The 15580-nt window shown below is 38.7% G+C and overlaps 1 protein-coding gene across 1 annotated transcript; it reads left to right on the plus strand.

Moving 5' to 3' along the window:
* Window positions 1-1355: 1355 nt before the first annotated feature.
* On the plus strand, window positions 1356-15365 carry LOC138748034 (probable G-protein coupled receptor 139). The gene is made up of 4 exons (XM_069907736.1): window positions 1356-1438; window positions 3097-3172; window positions 11916-12098; window positions 14395-15365. The coding sequence occupies exons 3-4, from the start codon at window positions 11987-11989 to the stop codon at window positions 15363-15365; spliced, it is 1083 nt and encodes a 360-aa protein (XP_069763837.1). The 5' UTR covers window positions 1356-1438; window positions 3097-3172; window positions 11916-11986.
* The last annotated feature ends 215 nt before the right edge of the window (window positions 15366-15580 follow it).

The raw sequence follows: 15580 nt of genomic DNA on the forward strand, positions 1-15580 counted from the left end.
GGCAGAATGCTCACTGAGGATCCCAGCGAATTTGTAGTCGGTGGTAGCGACTCTGGTGTACTCCAACCTCATATCGTCTGCCATGCCCAGGTGCACAGAGCAGAAGGTGCGGGGGTTGAGCAGCCTCCAGCCCGTCATGTCCACTAGCAGGCCATGAGCCCTTAGGAAGTCATCCCCTAACGGCGCCGTGCTTACCGAGGCCAGAACGAATCTCCAAGTGAACCTCTCTTCCTCGATCTGTATCTGTGCCCTACGAGAGCCAAAGGTTTTGAGTGTAGAGCCATTGGCAGCCCAAAGGGTTGGACTGGGGGTTCGAGTCCGTATTTCCATAGCTGTGGCGAGAGGGACGCTCAGCTCAGCCACTTTGTCGACTAGAACAAGTGGCCTGTGGTTCTATACTGGATGTAGAGGAAGCTATTCACGTCGCAACCTGTCACGGTTGGTCTGTCCATTTCCCTGGAAATCACAGGACTGGTGGCCCTTGCGGGCTTTAACCCTTCCCCCCCAGCGCTGATGGTAGAAGCACCGTGATGACTGGGCTCCTTCGCGCTTGCCCTTGGGGAATCATGGTGATGACAGGTTGCCAGCTTGGTGACTTGGATAAGTGCTGCCTCCTTCTCCTGCTTAGCTTGCCAGAGGGCATTCACCCGGGTTGCTGCCTGCGGAGGTCAGAAAAGTCCTCTTCAGACAGATGGAGCCGAATGTCCTCTGGCATCTGTTCTAGAAAGATCTCTCTGAAGAGGAAGCATGGCTCGTGATATTCTGCCAGGGCCAGCATCTTTTCCATGAGGGCTGAGGTACTGTTCTCCCCTAACCCATCTAGATGTAAGAGTCTGGATGCACGCTGCTGGGGTAAGAGGCCAAACTTCCCCAGGAGGAGATTCTTGATGGCTAGGTACTTTTTGGTTGCTGGTGGCCGATGGATGATATCATCCAACCTCGCCACCGTATCCCAATCGAAGGTACCCACAACATGATAAAACATCATGGTATCAGCCGTGATGTTGCGGAGGTGGAATTGTGCCTCCGCTTCGCCGAACCTCCTCCGTGATCAATGTGGCCTGAATGGAGAAGTTTGAGGGCTACCACATTAACCTCTGCTGCGTCCATCATTGCTTCTGTCCAGAAGGTCGTCTGGGCCAGTCAGGGTCACCAATGTGGCGCTCTGAGAAGCTGAAGTAAATCACTGCCACCATGCCAATATTCGTTAATGACAGTTTTTATTCCAATTATGTGCACCCCTTTAAGGGCAGCATGAGCTCAGTCACCTCGAGCATTGTGATGTCATAATCGCTGCGCAGAGCGCGTTCTGGAAGGGATGCTGGAGTCAAGAAGAAACCTCTGATGATGCCATCTCCTAAAGGCTACCCCACAATGTGGCGATACAAGCAGGGCCGGTTCACCATTAGGCTGTGCGCTGCCACAGGGGTTATATTTGGTTTGTATGGCTATTGATTTTTAGTAAAAGATATGTAAAGAGTTGGCACATTGATTATTTGATTTTTAATGTATAATTTTTTCTAAGGCTCTGAGGGGTGAAGGAGAAAGTTAGGGTAGTGTAGTTGGTGGAGGGAGGATGGGGAGAGAGGGGGTTAGGGGGATACTATTACTATATTTGTGTTTTATCTTTTGTTCTTTTAACTTTTCTTTATATCTGTAATTTTGTGGCTTTGTATTTTCTCCCTTTGTAATATTAAAAAAAAAACACTCCTCACTATCCACAAATTCCCCTATTTGTCTATCGTCTGCATAGTTACTCACCCATTTTTTACCACCAAGTCATCCAAATCATTAATATTAAAGATGAACAACAAAGGACCCAACACCAAATTTTGAGGCGCACTGCTCGTCACTGGCCTGCATCCTGAAAAAAATCATTATTTTTCCCATAGCTAACCGTTTTGCCTCACCTATCCTACACAATTCAACATCTCTTTACCCCGTGAACACTGACGAGAAGAATTTATTCAATATCTCCCCCAGACATCACTCTGATTATCCAGTGGACCTATTCTATCCTTAACTTTCCTTTGGCTGTTCACATATTTGTAAAAACCTTTTGGATTTGATTTCACCCTATTTGCTATGGCACCCTCGTACTTTATTTTTGTCTTTCTAAGTTCACTCTTAAGGTTATTTCTACAATCTATGTATCGTTCAAACATCTCATCCATCATTTGCCTCTTGTATTTAACGTAGGCATCCCTCTTATCATGCCAAACTTCCTAGTCTCTCAAGAAAACAATTGGTCCCTTGAACATATATCTCTCTTGTTTCAGATCACCACAGAGTTCCTTTCTGTTTCTCTTATTCCAAGGGAAACACCAGCCAACCAGTCCTCTCCTTTAACCAGGCCGTCTTTCAAAACTTGCCAGCTTGTCCCTCTGGAAACGATGTCTGTGTCTCTCCTCTTTGTTTCTCACCCACTCCTCTCTGAGAGCGAAGCCTTTTTTTTTAATCTCTCTGACTGCAAAGATCACATGACCTTCCAGAGAGTAAGTTCTGTTTTCCAGACTAAGCTGCTACTGCCTGTTGTTACATTGGTTGCCTTCTGAAAAATGACCGTCCATCATGAGTCTCATGCAAAAGCTATGTGATTTAAAGTGTTTGTGTGTGATCTGCACTAACAAATCGTTCCCAATTTATCTCTCAAACATCTCTATATACTTGGTCACAGTATTATCTATAACAAAGCAATTTCTCCAAATTTTAAGCACCTAGTGTAAAATGAAATATGTCTAGAAGTGGAATGTGGAAATTGTTTGCAGGAGCTAATGACTAACAGCACTCATTCCATGCAGTCGTCAACCGGATATCTCTATCCAATAATGTTTTCAATATATTTATTGAAGTATCCTACACTGCTTCAATTGGTAGCAAATTCGTTGATTCACCATCCTCTGCAGTAAAATAAATTCATCTCATCTCCATCCAACATTTATAACCCTGGTTCTTGAGGCGATGTGTTCTTGTATTCCTACAAATCCAAACAACTTACCTACCCTTCTCATAAATTTATACGTTTCTGTAAGTTCCTCTTCCATTTTTATAAGATCACGTGACCACAGTCACAGATGATTCATTCTCTCCTCATAGGCATTACAGACATCTCTGAAATCAACCTGGTGAGCCTGAGTTTGACCTCCTATACAGCAAGTACATCATTCCTCAAGTAAGGAGACCAGAACTACACGAAGCCAAAGTATGGCTTCACCGATACCATTTACTGTTGTAGCATTAGGTCCCTGCTATTCATTCTGTCCCTCTAGTAATGAAGTGTATCTTTCCGTTTGACTTTTTGATAGCCTGCTGCAGGTACAAACCAATCTTTTGCGATTCAGACACAAGCACTCCCAAGTCCTTCTGCAAGAAACATTCTGCAATTGCTTGCTATTTGATCATAAGCCTGTCTTCCATTTTTCATACCAACGTGGATCGCATCGTATTTTGCAACAGTGTACTCCATCTGTCAGACACTTAGACTCTCATTTAACCCCTCTCTCTCTCTCTCTCTCTCTCTCTCTCTCTCTCTATCTGCAGACTCTGCTTTCCCGCTGCATATTTTGATTTTCCACTCCATTTATTGTCAGCAGCATACGTAGAGACATACGTAGAGCATGCTCTGTTCCGTCTTCTAGATCACCAATGCATATCGTAAAGAGTTTTGGGCCGATCACTGACCTCTCCGCCACGCCAATCACCAGCAAGAAAAAAAAAATAATGTTACGTAACACCATGCGTTCCATTAGTTAACCAATCCTCTACTCATGCTAGTACATCATATATATTATTCATGCTTATTATGCGGCAACATATCGCATGGCTTCTGTAAATCCAAGTAAACAACGACCAGCTACTCCCCTCTGTCTACCACGCTCGTTATATCCGCAAACATCTGCAGTACGTTCAGCAAGCAGGACCTGTGTTTGCTGAATCCCCGCTTCGTCTGCTTGATGGGTCCATTTCACTCCTGACTAACTCCATAATCAACCTCTCAAAGAATTTCATCACGGTCAAGTTCAATACAACAGGGCAAGAGATAAGTTGCTACTTCACGTTCCCTTTCCTCGTCTTGCAGTGATGCATTGTTCCTTGAAGCAGGTAGAGACCTCCGACTGCTGAAACGAATGTTTGAAAATGGTTGTAAACGTCAAACTACAGTATTGTTTACTGATAATGGCGGCATGGTTAGAACAGTGGTTGTTCCAACGCGGAACAGTTCTAGCGCTCGTGACCGGGGTTCGATAACACTGTTTATAAGGGTTTATACGCTCTCCTCGTGACTGAGTTGGTTTCCCGGGATTCCTGTTTCCTCCCACTGTACCAAGAGGGGTAGCTCAATTGGGTGTAATTGGACGGCACGTGTCTGTGGACTGAAGAGGCCTTTTACCGTATTCCTGTCTAAATTAATATAAAACAAACCTGCTATTTTGTAATCTTCTGTTGCAGTCCTCAGGGACCTGGCCAGAGGTGAGAGAAATTTTGTGGATGTCCAAAAACTCCTCAACTATAATTTCTATCCTGTATTCCTTTTCTGGATGCATTCCATCAGGACCAGCGTACATTTGGTTCACAAGTCTGCAATTTATGTTCAGAGATAGCGATTGTACAAGTTGCTCACCTTCCACTGCTTCGAAAGGCACACTGCTTCTGAATTCCACGGTGAAAAACGGATCTCATCATGACCCATTATAAATTACACTACTCAGCTTCTCAACGATTTATGTTCACTTAAGCAATTACTTTCCGCTTTATATAATGTTTCAAAGCAACTGTTATTTGTTGGGTATATATTCAGTGCTAATTTATATTAATTATATATTTTCTTCGTTACTCAATTATTTACTTACACGTCATTCTATGATGCCTTATAAGGTTTTCACATTTTGCATATATGCCTCTCTTTGCATCTCCATTTGTCACAATCTTGCTCTCCCTGATCATAATGGAAGAGATTACGAATTTATTAAACTCAATGAACATCTCATTGCAAGTCCTATAGTGTTGACCAACTACCCAATCATGTTGTAAGTGGACTCTATCAGGTTGGGCTATCCCTCATCTGACTGTCGTCATTATTATATGGTCAAAACACTATTGTTTTGGATTTTAACTTCACATCACTGACATGTGTTAGATACCTGACCGTCCTGCGAGCATTTGTACAGAATGAATTTTCTGAATAAAAACAGATCATTAATTTGACATGTTTCATTGCGTGAAACATAGAACTATGAAGCACATTACAGGTCCTTGGGCAGCCGATGATTTTTGAGCTGTATGATCTCACTCAAAAACGAAATATTCTCTATGATATAACCCTCCTTATCTATTGGTTCAATAGGGGAAAAAAATCTATTCCTGGAACTCAGCTCTGCTTAACGATGAGCGTTGATGGGAGAACATGGAATGGTCAAAGCTTCGGGCGACTCTCTCATGATGAGGAGTAGAGTTTCTAACTCATGTTGGTGGTGGCCCATTGTGCATCTTCCACCAACGCACCTCAACACGAAAATTTTCTGAAATAGACTTTTCCGCTTTTAAATCAATGATATTTTGTCTTGAAATTAGTCACTTATTTGGACTCCCGCATCCGACAAAGAAAATTGATGACCTTATAGTGGTGCCCCTGGGATTTATATATTTCCAGAAATATACATTTTTCCCTCTTCAATCCTTAGGAATAACCTACAACATTTTTGTGTAACTGAAGCACCCCAAAACTGAAAATGTATTGGCTCCTTTTAATTAACTCTATGTTCTATATCAAATCAAGTCACTATTTTGGAGAACCATTCATGTTAATGAAATCACGGAGACCCCTTGACTTCCTCAAGAGTTTTTGGATGAGATTAAAAACCTTGGAAAACATCTTCCTGTGTCGTGAAAAGTGCGCTGAAAGGTAGCATCAGACATGTTATCGAGTTACCAATAACTGTGAATGGAATACCATGCGGAAGGTAGTGGACACAGGCCAAACTCTCTGCCCCATCGAGAAAATGGACATGGGTATCTATAGTTTATAGTCCACACTACCCAGGACATGCTCCATTTTGGCTGCTATCGGGAAAAAGGTACAGTCGCACAACAACCCTCACTTCGCTGGGCTCAGTTGAACCATTCCCTCGTCGGTATCCCGAACACCAAACACATTCACAGACTCATTTATGGACTATTTCTTTGCACATGAATTCTTTATTTATTTGAAGGATCATTAGTAGTAATAGAAAATACATTGCATAAAGAAAAAAATATATATATAATTTAAAAAAAAAACAAAAGTTAAATCAAATCCCTACCCACCATCCCATCGAATCAGCCAGCTCTCTTAAAGAGAGCCAAAAGTATATAAAGAGAAACTAAAAATATATAATAAATCAAAATATATCTAAATGCATATATTCCAAATATGGTAACCACATTAACAAAAAGAGAATAATAATACAGATTATATGTATTTTTTTCCATAGCAATACAAGCTTTCAATTCATTATGTCATCGCGTTATATTAATCACTATGTTATCTTTCCATGTACTTGCTACATATTTTCGAGTTACAGACAATGCTAAATATATAAATGCAATTTGAAATTTATAAAACCCTCATCCCTTTAATGGAATAATATAACCCATTAAAAATAGATGGATCTAATGGTAACTTAAAGTTATATAATGTTTCCAAAATTAAATTAATTTCATCCCAGAATGGTTGTCCATGCATACATGACCGAACAGCATGCAGAAAAGTTCCAGTACATACACCACTTCGAAAATAAGAATCCGAATTACTAAAACCATATTTGTTCAATTTTTATGGGGTTAAATACAACTGATGTAGAAAGTTATAATTAACCATTCCATACCACACAATCATCAATTTAGTAACACTATCATGACACATACCTGCTTAGTAATCTTCAGGTAAAACTAAAGCTAATTCATTTTCTCATTTAAGCTTAGACTTCTCCCATTCCAGTTTAACTATATTGTCTTGTAATACTTGGTACATAACAGAGATACCATCCCTTTTTGGTATAGAGGAAATCAAAGACTCTAATTCCGTCAATACAGGTAAAATTATCTCTCTACCATACATATTTTCACCAAAGTTCGGTTGATAATAAACAAATAAAGAATTTTCAGCAATATCAAAATGCTCCTTTAAATTACTTAAATAAAGAATTTGTCCTTCTACAAAACGATCATGTAACGTTTATATACCCTTAGAATTCCAGTTCTTTAAATGACTATTAAACATTGAAAAAGAAATAAGCTGATTGTTATCTCATGGAGTTAAAATTGACAATTTAACATTTGATCCTAAATCTTATCTTATTTAGTCCATAAATATCGGCATATTATATTCCCTCAACAAGTTTACATTCTATCGAAATATAAATTGATACACCTCGACTTCAGAAATACAAGCCATCTCAACTTTAGCCCAACTCGGGGGTTGGTCAAAATCCATCAGTCTACTAATAAATTTCAACTGCGCTGCTTCATAATAACTTTGAAAATGGGGTAATTGCAGCCCACATAACGCATACTTACAAGTAAGTTTATATAATGCTACCCGTGGTAGTTTACCTTTCCATAAAAATTCTCTCGTGACTTTATTTAAATCCTGAAAAAAACCCTTTGAAAGAGAACACGGTATTGATTGAAATAAATATTGAATAGGAGGAAAAATATTAATCTTAATACTCGACCAATTAAAATTACCGTAAGATCTTTCCACTTAATTAAATCTGTTTTAATCTTTTTTTAATAAAGTAACATAATTTAACTTATATCTACAATTATTCCTAAATATTTAATTTTATCACACCATTTCAGTTTTTTATACTCTGAATAGTCTCCTTGGACTGGCAAAATTTCACTCTTGTTCCAGTTAACTTTAATCCAGATAATATTCCATATTGTGATAAGCATTCCTGCAAATGTGGCAATGATTCTTTTTTCTGGCTTTGTTTAATATCATCTGCAAATAAATTAATCTTATACTCTTCATCCATACCTCTCATCCCTCTTATCTGTTCATTCTGCATTATTGTTTGAGCTAACGGTTCAATAGTCAAAGCAAACAATAACCAATGCTGACAATGGACAGCCTTGTCAAGTTGAAAGTGTTAATTTAAATGATGATGAGTCTTAAATATTTGTCACCACAATAGCAGTGGGGTTCGTATATAAAGCATGAACCCAACCAATAAAGAAAAGGCCAAATTTAAACTTCTCCAATACTTTAAATTAAAAAAAATCCCACTCGACATTATCAAAGTAATTTTACGCATCAAGCACAAACACCATCAGATAGTTGGGCTGCTGTCGATATGAAATGACCAGACTAATCAATCGAATAATATTATCTGAAGCATTCCTATTTTTAATAAAACCTGTTTGATCAACATGTATCAATTTAGATAAATACTTGGCAGGTCGATTTGCTAACACTTCTGCTATAATTTTATAATCAACATTCAATAACAAAATAGGTCTATATGAAGACACTCAATGGGTCTCTATCTTTTTCTGGGATTACAGTAATTAAAGCACTGGAGCAAGATTCTGGTTACTCATGCTGTTCATTCACTTGTTGTAATACCTCCTCAAACACTGAAGATAAATTTTCATAAAAGTTTTACAAAATTCCACCAAAAACCCATCGTCGTCTGGTGACATCCCATTGGGCATCTCTATCATAGCTACCTTAATCTCTAATTCTGTAAATGGAGCTTGTAGATCCATAAAAGTCTCTTCTTCTAATGCTGATAATGTTAACTTAGATAAATAAGGATCAATAGAACCATTATCCTGTTTCCCCAAAGAAGTATATAATTTTTAAAATAAAATTAATAAAACTGGTCATTAATTTCCTGAGGTTTATAGGTAAGTGTCGAATTCTTTTTTTACAGCATTAATAGTCAGTGAAACCTGTTCCATCTTTAACTGCCATGCAAGTACCTTATGTGCCCGCTCACCTAACACATAGTATGCTGCTTAGATTGATTAATTAAACGTTCAATTTGATAAGTCTGCAACGTATTCAATTTAGTCAAAGTCACTTTTTAAATCTACTGTTACTTCCTTCTGAAATTCCTTCACTAATTCATCAATTTGCTTTACTAATTTAAAACTTTCTGCCATACCCTGCTTGTTAACTTTAGTGGTATAGCTAATAATCTGTCCTCTTAAATAAGCTTTTAATGCATCCCAAAACACAAAACGACTTTCTACTGTATTAGCATTCTCAGACAAAAAGAAAGTAATCTGTTCTTTAACAAAGGTAACGAACTCTGTTTTTTTTTCCCAACAACATTGTGTTAAATCTCCATCTATAAAGTGAACATTCCACTTACGAAAGAAAATGATAATAAAGAATGATCTGATATAACCTTATTTTTATATTCCAATATAGTACCTTTCCTTGTAAATATGCTGACAGTAAATTAAAAAAAAATATATATGCTAGAAAATGAATAATGTCGAGACGAGTAAAAGGAAAAATCCTTCTCTGTAGAGAAGGATTTGGTATCCACCAAATTTAAATCCTCCATCAAGGCCCCAATTTGCATCGCCATCTTTGATTTCTTTATACTTTTTGGGCATCTATCCAACAAAGGATCCAAGACACAATTAAAATCTCCCTCAACTAAAATAATTTCATTAGCTTGATTTAATAACAAAAAAAAAGCATTCGAAATAAAGGACTCACCATCCACGTTAACATTAAGCAAATTGCAAGATTCAGTAAAAAAATTACAATTCACCCTTAAATCCTTTCCAGCATTCCCTTCCATAGTTTTCAATTCAAAATGCAAATTCTATGAATTAAAATTGCTACACCCCTTGCCTTAGAATTTAATGAAGATAAACAAAACACATGTCCAACCCAATCTCTCTTCAATTTCAAATGTTCCTATTCAGTCAAATGTGTTTCTTGTAAAAATGCCGTGCCACAGAGATCTGTACTGGGACCCCAGCTATTCACAATTTACATTTATGATCTGGATGAGGGGATTGGATGTAATATCTACAAATTTGCAAATGACACTAAGCTAGGAAGAGGGGGTCAGGAAGTTCCAATGTGATTTGGATAAATTGAGGGACGGGGCAGATACATGGCAAATGCACTACAATGTGGATAAATGTGAGGTTATCCACTTTGGTAATACAAACCGGAGGGCAGATTACTATTTGAATGGCAATGGATTAAGAGATGGGGAAGTGCAGAGAGACCTAGGGGTACTTGTACACCAGTCTCTGAAGGCGAGCATGCAGGTACAGCAGGTGATTAAAAAGGCAAATGGTATGTTGGCCTTCATATCAAGAGGGATTGAGTATAGGAACAAGGATACCTTACTGCAGCTGTACAGGGCCTTGGTGAGACCATACCTGGAGTATTGTGTGCAGTTTTGGTCACCTTATGTAAAGAAGGATGTTCTTGCAATGGAGGGAGTGCAGAGGCGATTCACCAGGCTGATACCTGGAATGGCAGGAATGACTTATGAGGAAAGATTGCTCAAATTGGGATTGTACTCGCTGGAGTTTAGAAGATTGAGAGGGGATCTCATAGAGACCTATAAAATTCTGGCAGGACTGGACAGAATGGATGCAGATGGGATGTTTCCAATGAGGGGAAAATCCAGAACCAGGGGCCATGGTTTGAGGATAATAGGCAAACCATTTAGGACCGAGATGAGGAGGAATTTATTTAACCATAGGGTGGTGAATCTATGGAATTCATTGCCACAGAGGGCAGTAGAGGCAGGATCATTAAATATATTTAAGAGGGGATTAGATATATTTCTTCAGTATAAGGGTATTAAAGGTTACGGAGAGAAGGTGGGGATGGGGTACTGAACTTTAAGATCAGCCATGATCTTGTTGAATGGCGGAGCAGGCTTGAAGGGTCGAATGACCTACTCCTGCTCCTATCTTCTATGTTTCTATGTTTCTTGATATAAGCCCAAACTCGCTCTCACTTGATCGGGTTATTTAACCCCTGAACATTAAATTTTGAGAATTTCAAATTAGTCATCCTTATAAACAAACAATATAATCACTTACTACAAAATATTACTCCACTTCTAGTAACTCTAAACCACTCTCCCTCCCCTAAATATTTTTTTAAAATCAAAGTTTATAATTAAAAAATATCCCCTAAATATAACTACCCAAATGTAGTAAAGCCTAAAGAATTGGGTGTGGTAAACCCCACTAGTGGCAGGTGACTATCAAATATTTCAGTGCTATCCACCACACAGCCAGAAATACATAATTCTCATCAATACAATCCATTACTGTAAATATATTCAACCCAATGACTCCATTCCTAATGATTGTTTCAGATCTTCAATGTGAATAAGACTTTGTGTTGAAACTTCTTTCTTTCCATTTACTTTTAAAAGATAATTTCTTCCGTAATTTAAGTAAAGATACAACTTTTAATCACTTAGATAAACTTTAAAGACGGGTGCTTAAAAAATTGGGTGAGGAAGGATGGAATCGCACGTCCGTCCTCTATGCCATTGTGCCACGCCCCCATTAATTCTTAATGAACATATTATCTTTCTGTATTCCAGAGTCAGTTTGATTTTAAAAATAATTATTTATTTTTATTTGCATATTTTTATGAGTGCATATACTTTAAAAAAATATAAAATAAGGTAGAAATTTTCCCTGGGGCCAACAATTAGGAATTTCAGATTTGTGTGTGATCTCATCATATACACTAATAATATATGTGAACGGCGATTTTGCACTTTAAAATGCTCAGCCGGCTTTTTTTTTGTCACTGAATCTTGTTTTGCCATATGCCAGGAGTGCGTGTATTCCCATCTGAATCACAAAATGTCGTAATTTATTTTCATTATTTTAAAAATAGCTCGTTTGATTAATGTTCCAACTAGATGTCCCTCTGGGAAACCCACATCATATAATTGACAAGATGATTGAAAGGAACTTGACGCCACGTATGTGAATGCAAACATCTATAGTTGCCTGGATCAAACCGTTCGTAGAGAAAATGCTGGAAGCATTTGATACTTTTCAAAGAGTATGCTACATGATTATTGCTGTTATTGGTGTTGTTGGTGAGTATATGCCAGGGATTAACATTTAACCTCTAATACCCATATGGTGTTTTCCCCCGTGCACTGAACTTTGTTGAATTCATTTCCAAAAAAGAGGATGTTCAAAAATCTTACCAGCAACGCTGTTCTTCTATTACGCGTACAATGTTACTTGTTTCCATTCTCTGAGCGGAGAATACAACTATTGCTCTACTTGGCATTACTGAATAATTCTTGACATTCAAAAATATTTCAAACATATCAAATGGCAGAAATGTTATCTTTGTAAAATTGTGCAGACCTACTTATCACATTCCCGAGGACGTTCATTTCGAGGAAAAGAGAAAGAGATTGACAGGGCAACGTTTTCACTCAAGGATCATGGAAAAACTTTCCAGCTGTTCTGGTGAAAGCAGATAAAATAGTCATGTTTCACATCCTTGCAGGTCTGCAAGGACTGCAATCACGCCCATGACATGCCAGCGGAAGAGACTTAACTTAATTTGGGCACTATGATCGGCAGAAGGTGTGTCCAAAATGTTTTGTTCCCCTACCTGAATCTTCTATAACCATTAAGCAATTACCGTACGGAAACAAGCCATCGCGGCCCTTCTAGTCCACACTGATTTAAGTAAACTCCACTCGTCCCACCTACCCGTTCCCTGCCCATAACTCTCCAACACCCTCACATCCATGTACTCATCCAACGTGCTCTTAAATGACAAAATTGAAGCTGTTGCAACCACGATTTCTGGAAGGTCGTTCCACTCTGAGTGAAGAAACTTCCTCTTATGATATTTGTAAAGTTTTTCCGCCCTAACCCTTAATTTATGACCCCTCTTTAAATTCTCACCTACCCACAAGGGGAAGAGCCTATTCACATCTACTTTGCCTATCCCCCTCATAACTTAATATATCTCTATCAAATCCGTCTCAAACGTCTGTGCGCCAATGAATAAAGACCCCGTCAACTCAAACTTACTCTGTATCCACTAGATATTTTATTGATAGTGCTCTAGAATGATGAATGTTTTCAGGTTATTTCAGTTGAAGGTAAATGTAAAGTGTATCGCATTTCTTCCAAATTCCATGAAATGGCCGACACCACGCTCGGATTATTTCCCTCTGAAGCAAAGAGCATCGTTCAATCACTTCACACAGTCCGTCCACTGGGCGTCATTCAAGCAACGCACTGAAAACAACAGAAAATGTCTTGGACGGCAGCGGGAGAAGGAGGTTGCAGGGTCAGATCCTATAACCATGGACATTGTGCGTTTCGTGTCATTGAATTAAAATTCATGCAGGCTTGAGACATTTGTGTTTATGACAATCATGAACCAACTTTTCTTATAATACAAACATTCAGTTCACATCTTTCTCTGCATTGGCGCTGAAATTCCTGTTGTATTGAATTGAATTGTAAATATCACCAATCATTGAAGTCGAGTTGAATATAAAATAAACAAACTGAGGGACGTGAGTGGAAAGAAAATATTCAAAACCTTCATGGATGATATAGAGAAATCTGCGATTGAAAGCACTGCAATTTTTTTTCAATCAGTGAGAGGTTTTTTTTATCAATAGGGAATCAATTATGGATCGACCAGCAGGTTTATATTTTCAGCGTTTAATCTACCCCAGAGAAGTTCAAAAGCATGTTTTACTTCAGGTTTATGATTATCTGAAGGCATATAGATAATTGGATGAAACAGCGCATCTCTCAACAATGGTCCACATACGTAAAGACATAATTTGTTTCTAACGAATTCAGAACATGACAATCTTATTCATAAAATAAACTATAATATAAAAATACATATGAATAGTGATTTATACTGTGTCATTTATAAGAGATGCGTGGTTACTGGAAGCCAGCGAGGGATTACCACTTTAATATGCTGCCAGCGTTCATATGATTGGGGTTGTGGGTGGTCTGTGGAGGGGAGCTTAGTTTATGAGGTGGACTGAAATGCATTTATGTTTTTTATGAAGCGTCTTGCAGTTTTGGTCAGAGCAGTTCCCATCCCAACCACTTCCATATTTGTGCAAAATGTCGCAAATGATTATTCCGAATTGAGTCGAAATTTGAAATGGCAACTTTTATTCTCCCATATCAAAGTTACGAAAACATGTGAACTGCTGTTGGTGCCCCCGTTAACGTGTGTTCCTGAGGTAATGAGGTGCTTTAAACACAATGTGATTTATTTCAAATCTTCATTCAGATTTCAGCCTGTATTCACCCATGTCAGCGTAATCGGAGCTTTGAGAAGGAGGTCGTTTTGTCAGTAATCTGTAATTTTGTTTTCTATCGGTACAGTTAATCTCCTGGCGATTGTGGTCCTATCCCGGGGAATGTGCGGTCTCTCCACCTGCACCACTCGCTATCTTGTGGTCATGGCTGCAGCAGATGTATTGGCGGTGGTCTCCGCTGTAATATTAAGGCGGATGCATTTTTATTTCTCTGGAACCTTTCTGGATATATATCCATACTGCAACATTATATTTGTCCTGATGTGCACCACGAGAGACTGTTCTGTTTGGTTCACTGTCAACTTTACATTGGACCGGTTCGTCCTCATCTGTTGCCGGAAACTGAAAAGTAGATATTGTAGCAGGAAAACTGCGACTGTGGTTCTGTCAACAACGGGCTTTCTGATGTGCTTAAAAAACGCACCGTATTATTTTACGTCTGAACCGCGAGTGATAATTGACAACGTGCCTTGGTTCTGTGATATAAAGCCATCCTATTTTACAGATCCTGGGTGGGTGGAATATAGCCGATTTGACAAGGTGGTCGTTCCTTTGGTCCCTTTTGCTGTAATCTTACTCTTCAATGTTCTGACTGTGAGGCACATTCTCCAGGCCAGTCGCGTCCGAAAGGCCCTGAGGGTTCAGAGGAAGGGGGAGAACTGCAATGACCCAGAGCTGGAGAGCAGGAGGCGGTCTGTGGTCTTACTCTTCACAATCTCCGGCAGCTTCATTCTCCTGTGGTTAACTACTCTCGTTGATTACTTATATTACAATGTTACAGGCAAAAATCCCAATTATTACAATCCTTATGAATACATCTTTGGACAAGTCGGATATTTATTACAAAACGTAAGCCTGTGCACAAATACTTTTATTTATGGCGTGACTCAGTCTAAGTTCCGGCAGGAATTAGTGAGTGTGGTAAAATATCCAGTGATGGCTGTTATTTTGTTCATTCGGAAGTTAAATAATAAGTTAACTCATGAATGGTGCAAAAGTCAAAGAGTCTTTGCATTGAACCTCAAAACAAAACATTGAAAATACTTTCTAGGACCGCAAGAGATTAGAGACAATGCGATAAATTAGATGATGCTCTTCATACGTGTTCAATGAAGAGAGTAGGTTGGAGCATGTATAAATTGTGGAAACAAGTTCGAAATCCATAGAAAAATTTGAACAACCGACGATCATCCGAATAGAAGCCGTGACTCCTGTTGGGTTCATCATGAATCAGCACCTTTGTTCATCTTTCA

Source organism: Narcine bancroftii, chromosome 13 (assembly GCF_036971445.1).
Source record: "Narcine bancroftii isolate sNarBan1 chromosome 13, sNarBan1.hap1, whole genome shotgun sequence".
NCBI lineage: Eukaryota > Metazoa > Chordata > Chondrichthyes > Torpediniformes > Narcinidae > Narcine > Narcine bancroftii.

Excerpts from the sequence above, each read along its gene's own strand:
- LOC138748034 (XM_069907736.1), top strand. The coding sequence starts at position 11,987 with ATGCAAACATCTATAGTTGCCTGGATCAAACCGTTCGTAGAGAAAATG. Across the intron at positions 12,099-14,394 it reads TGCTGTTATTGGTGTTGTTG|TTAATCTCCTGGCGATTGTG; the intron begins GTGAGTATATGC and ends CTATCGGTACAG.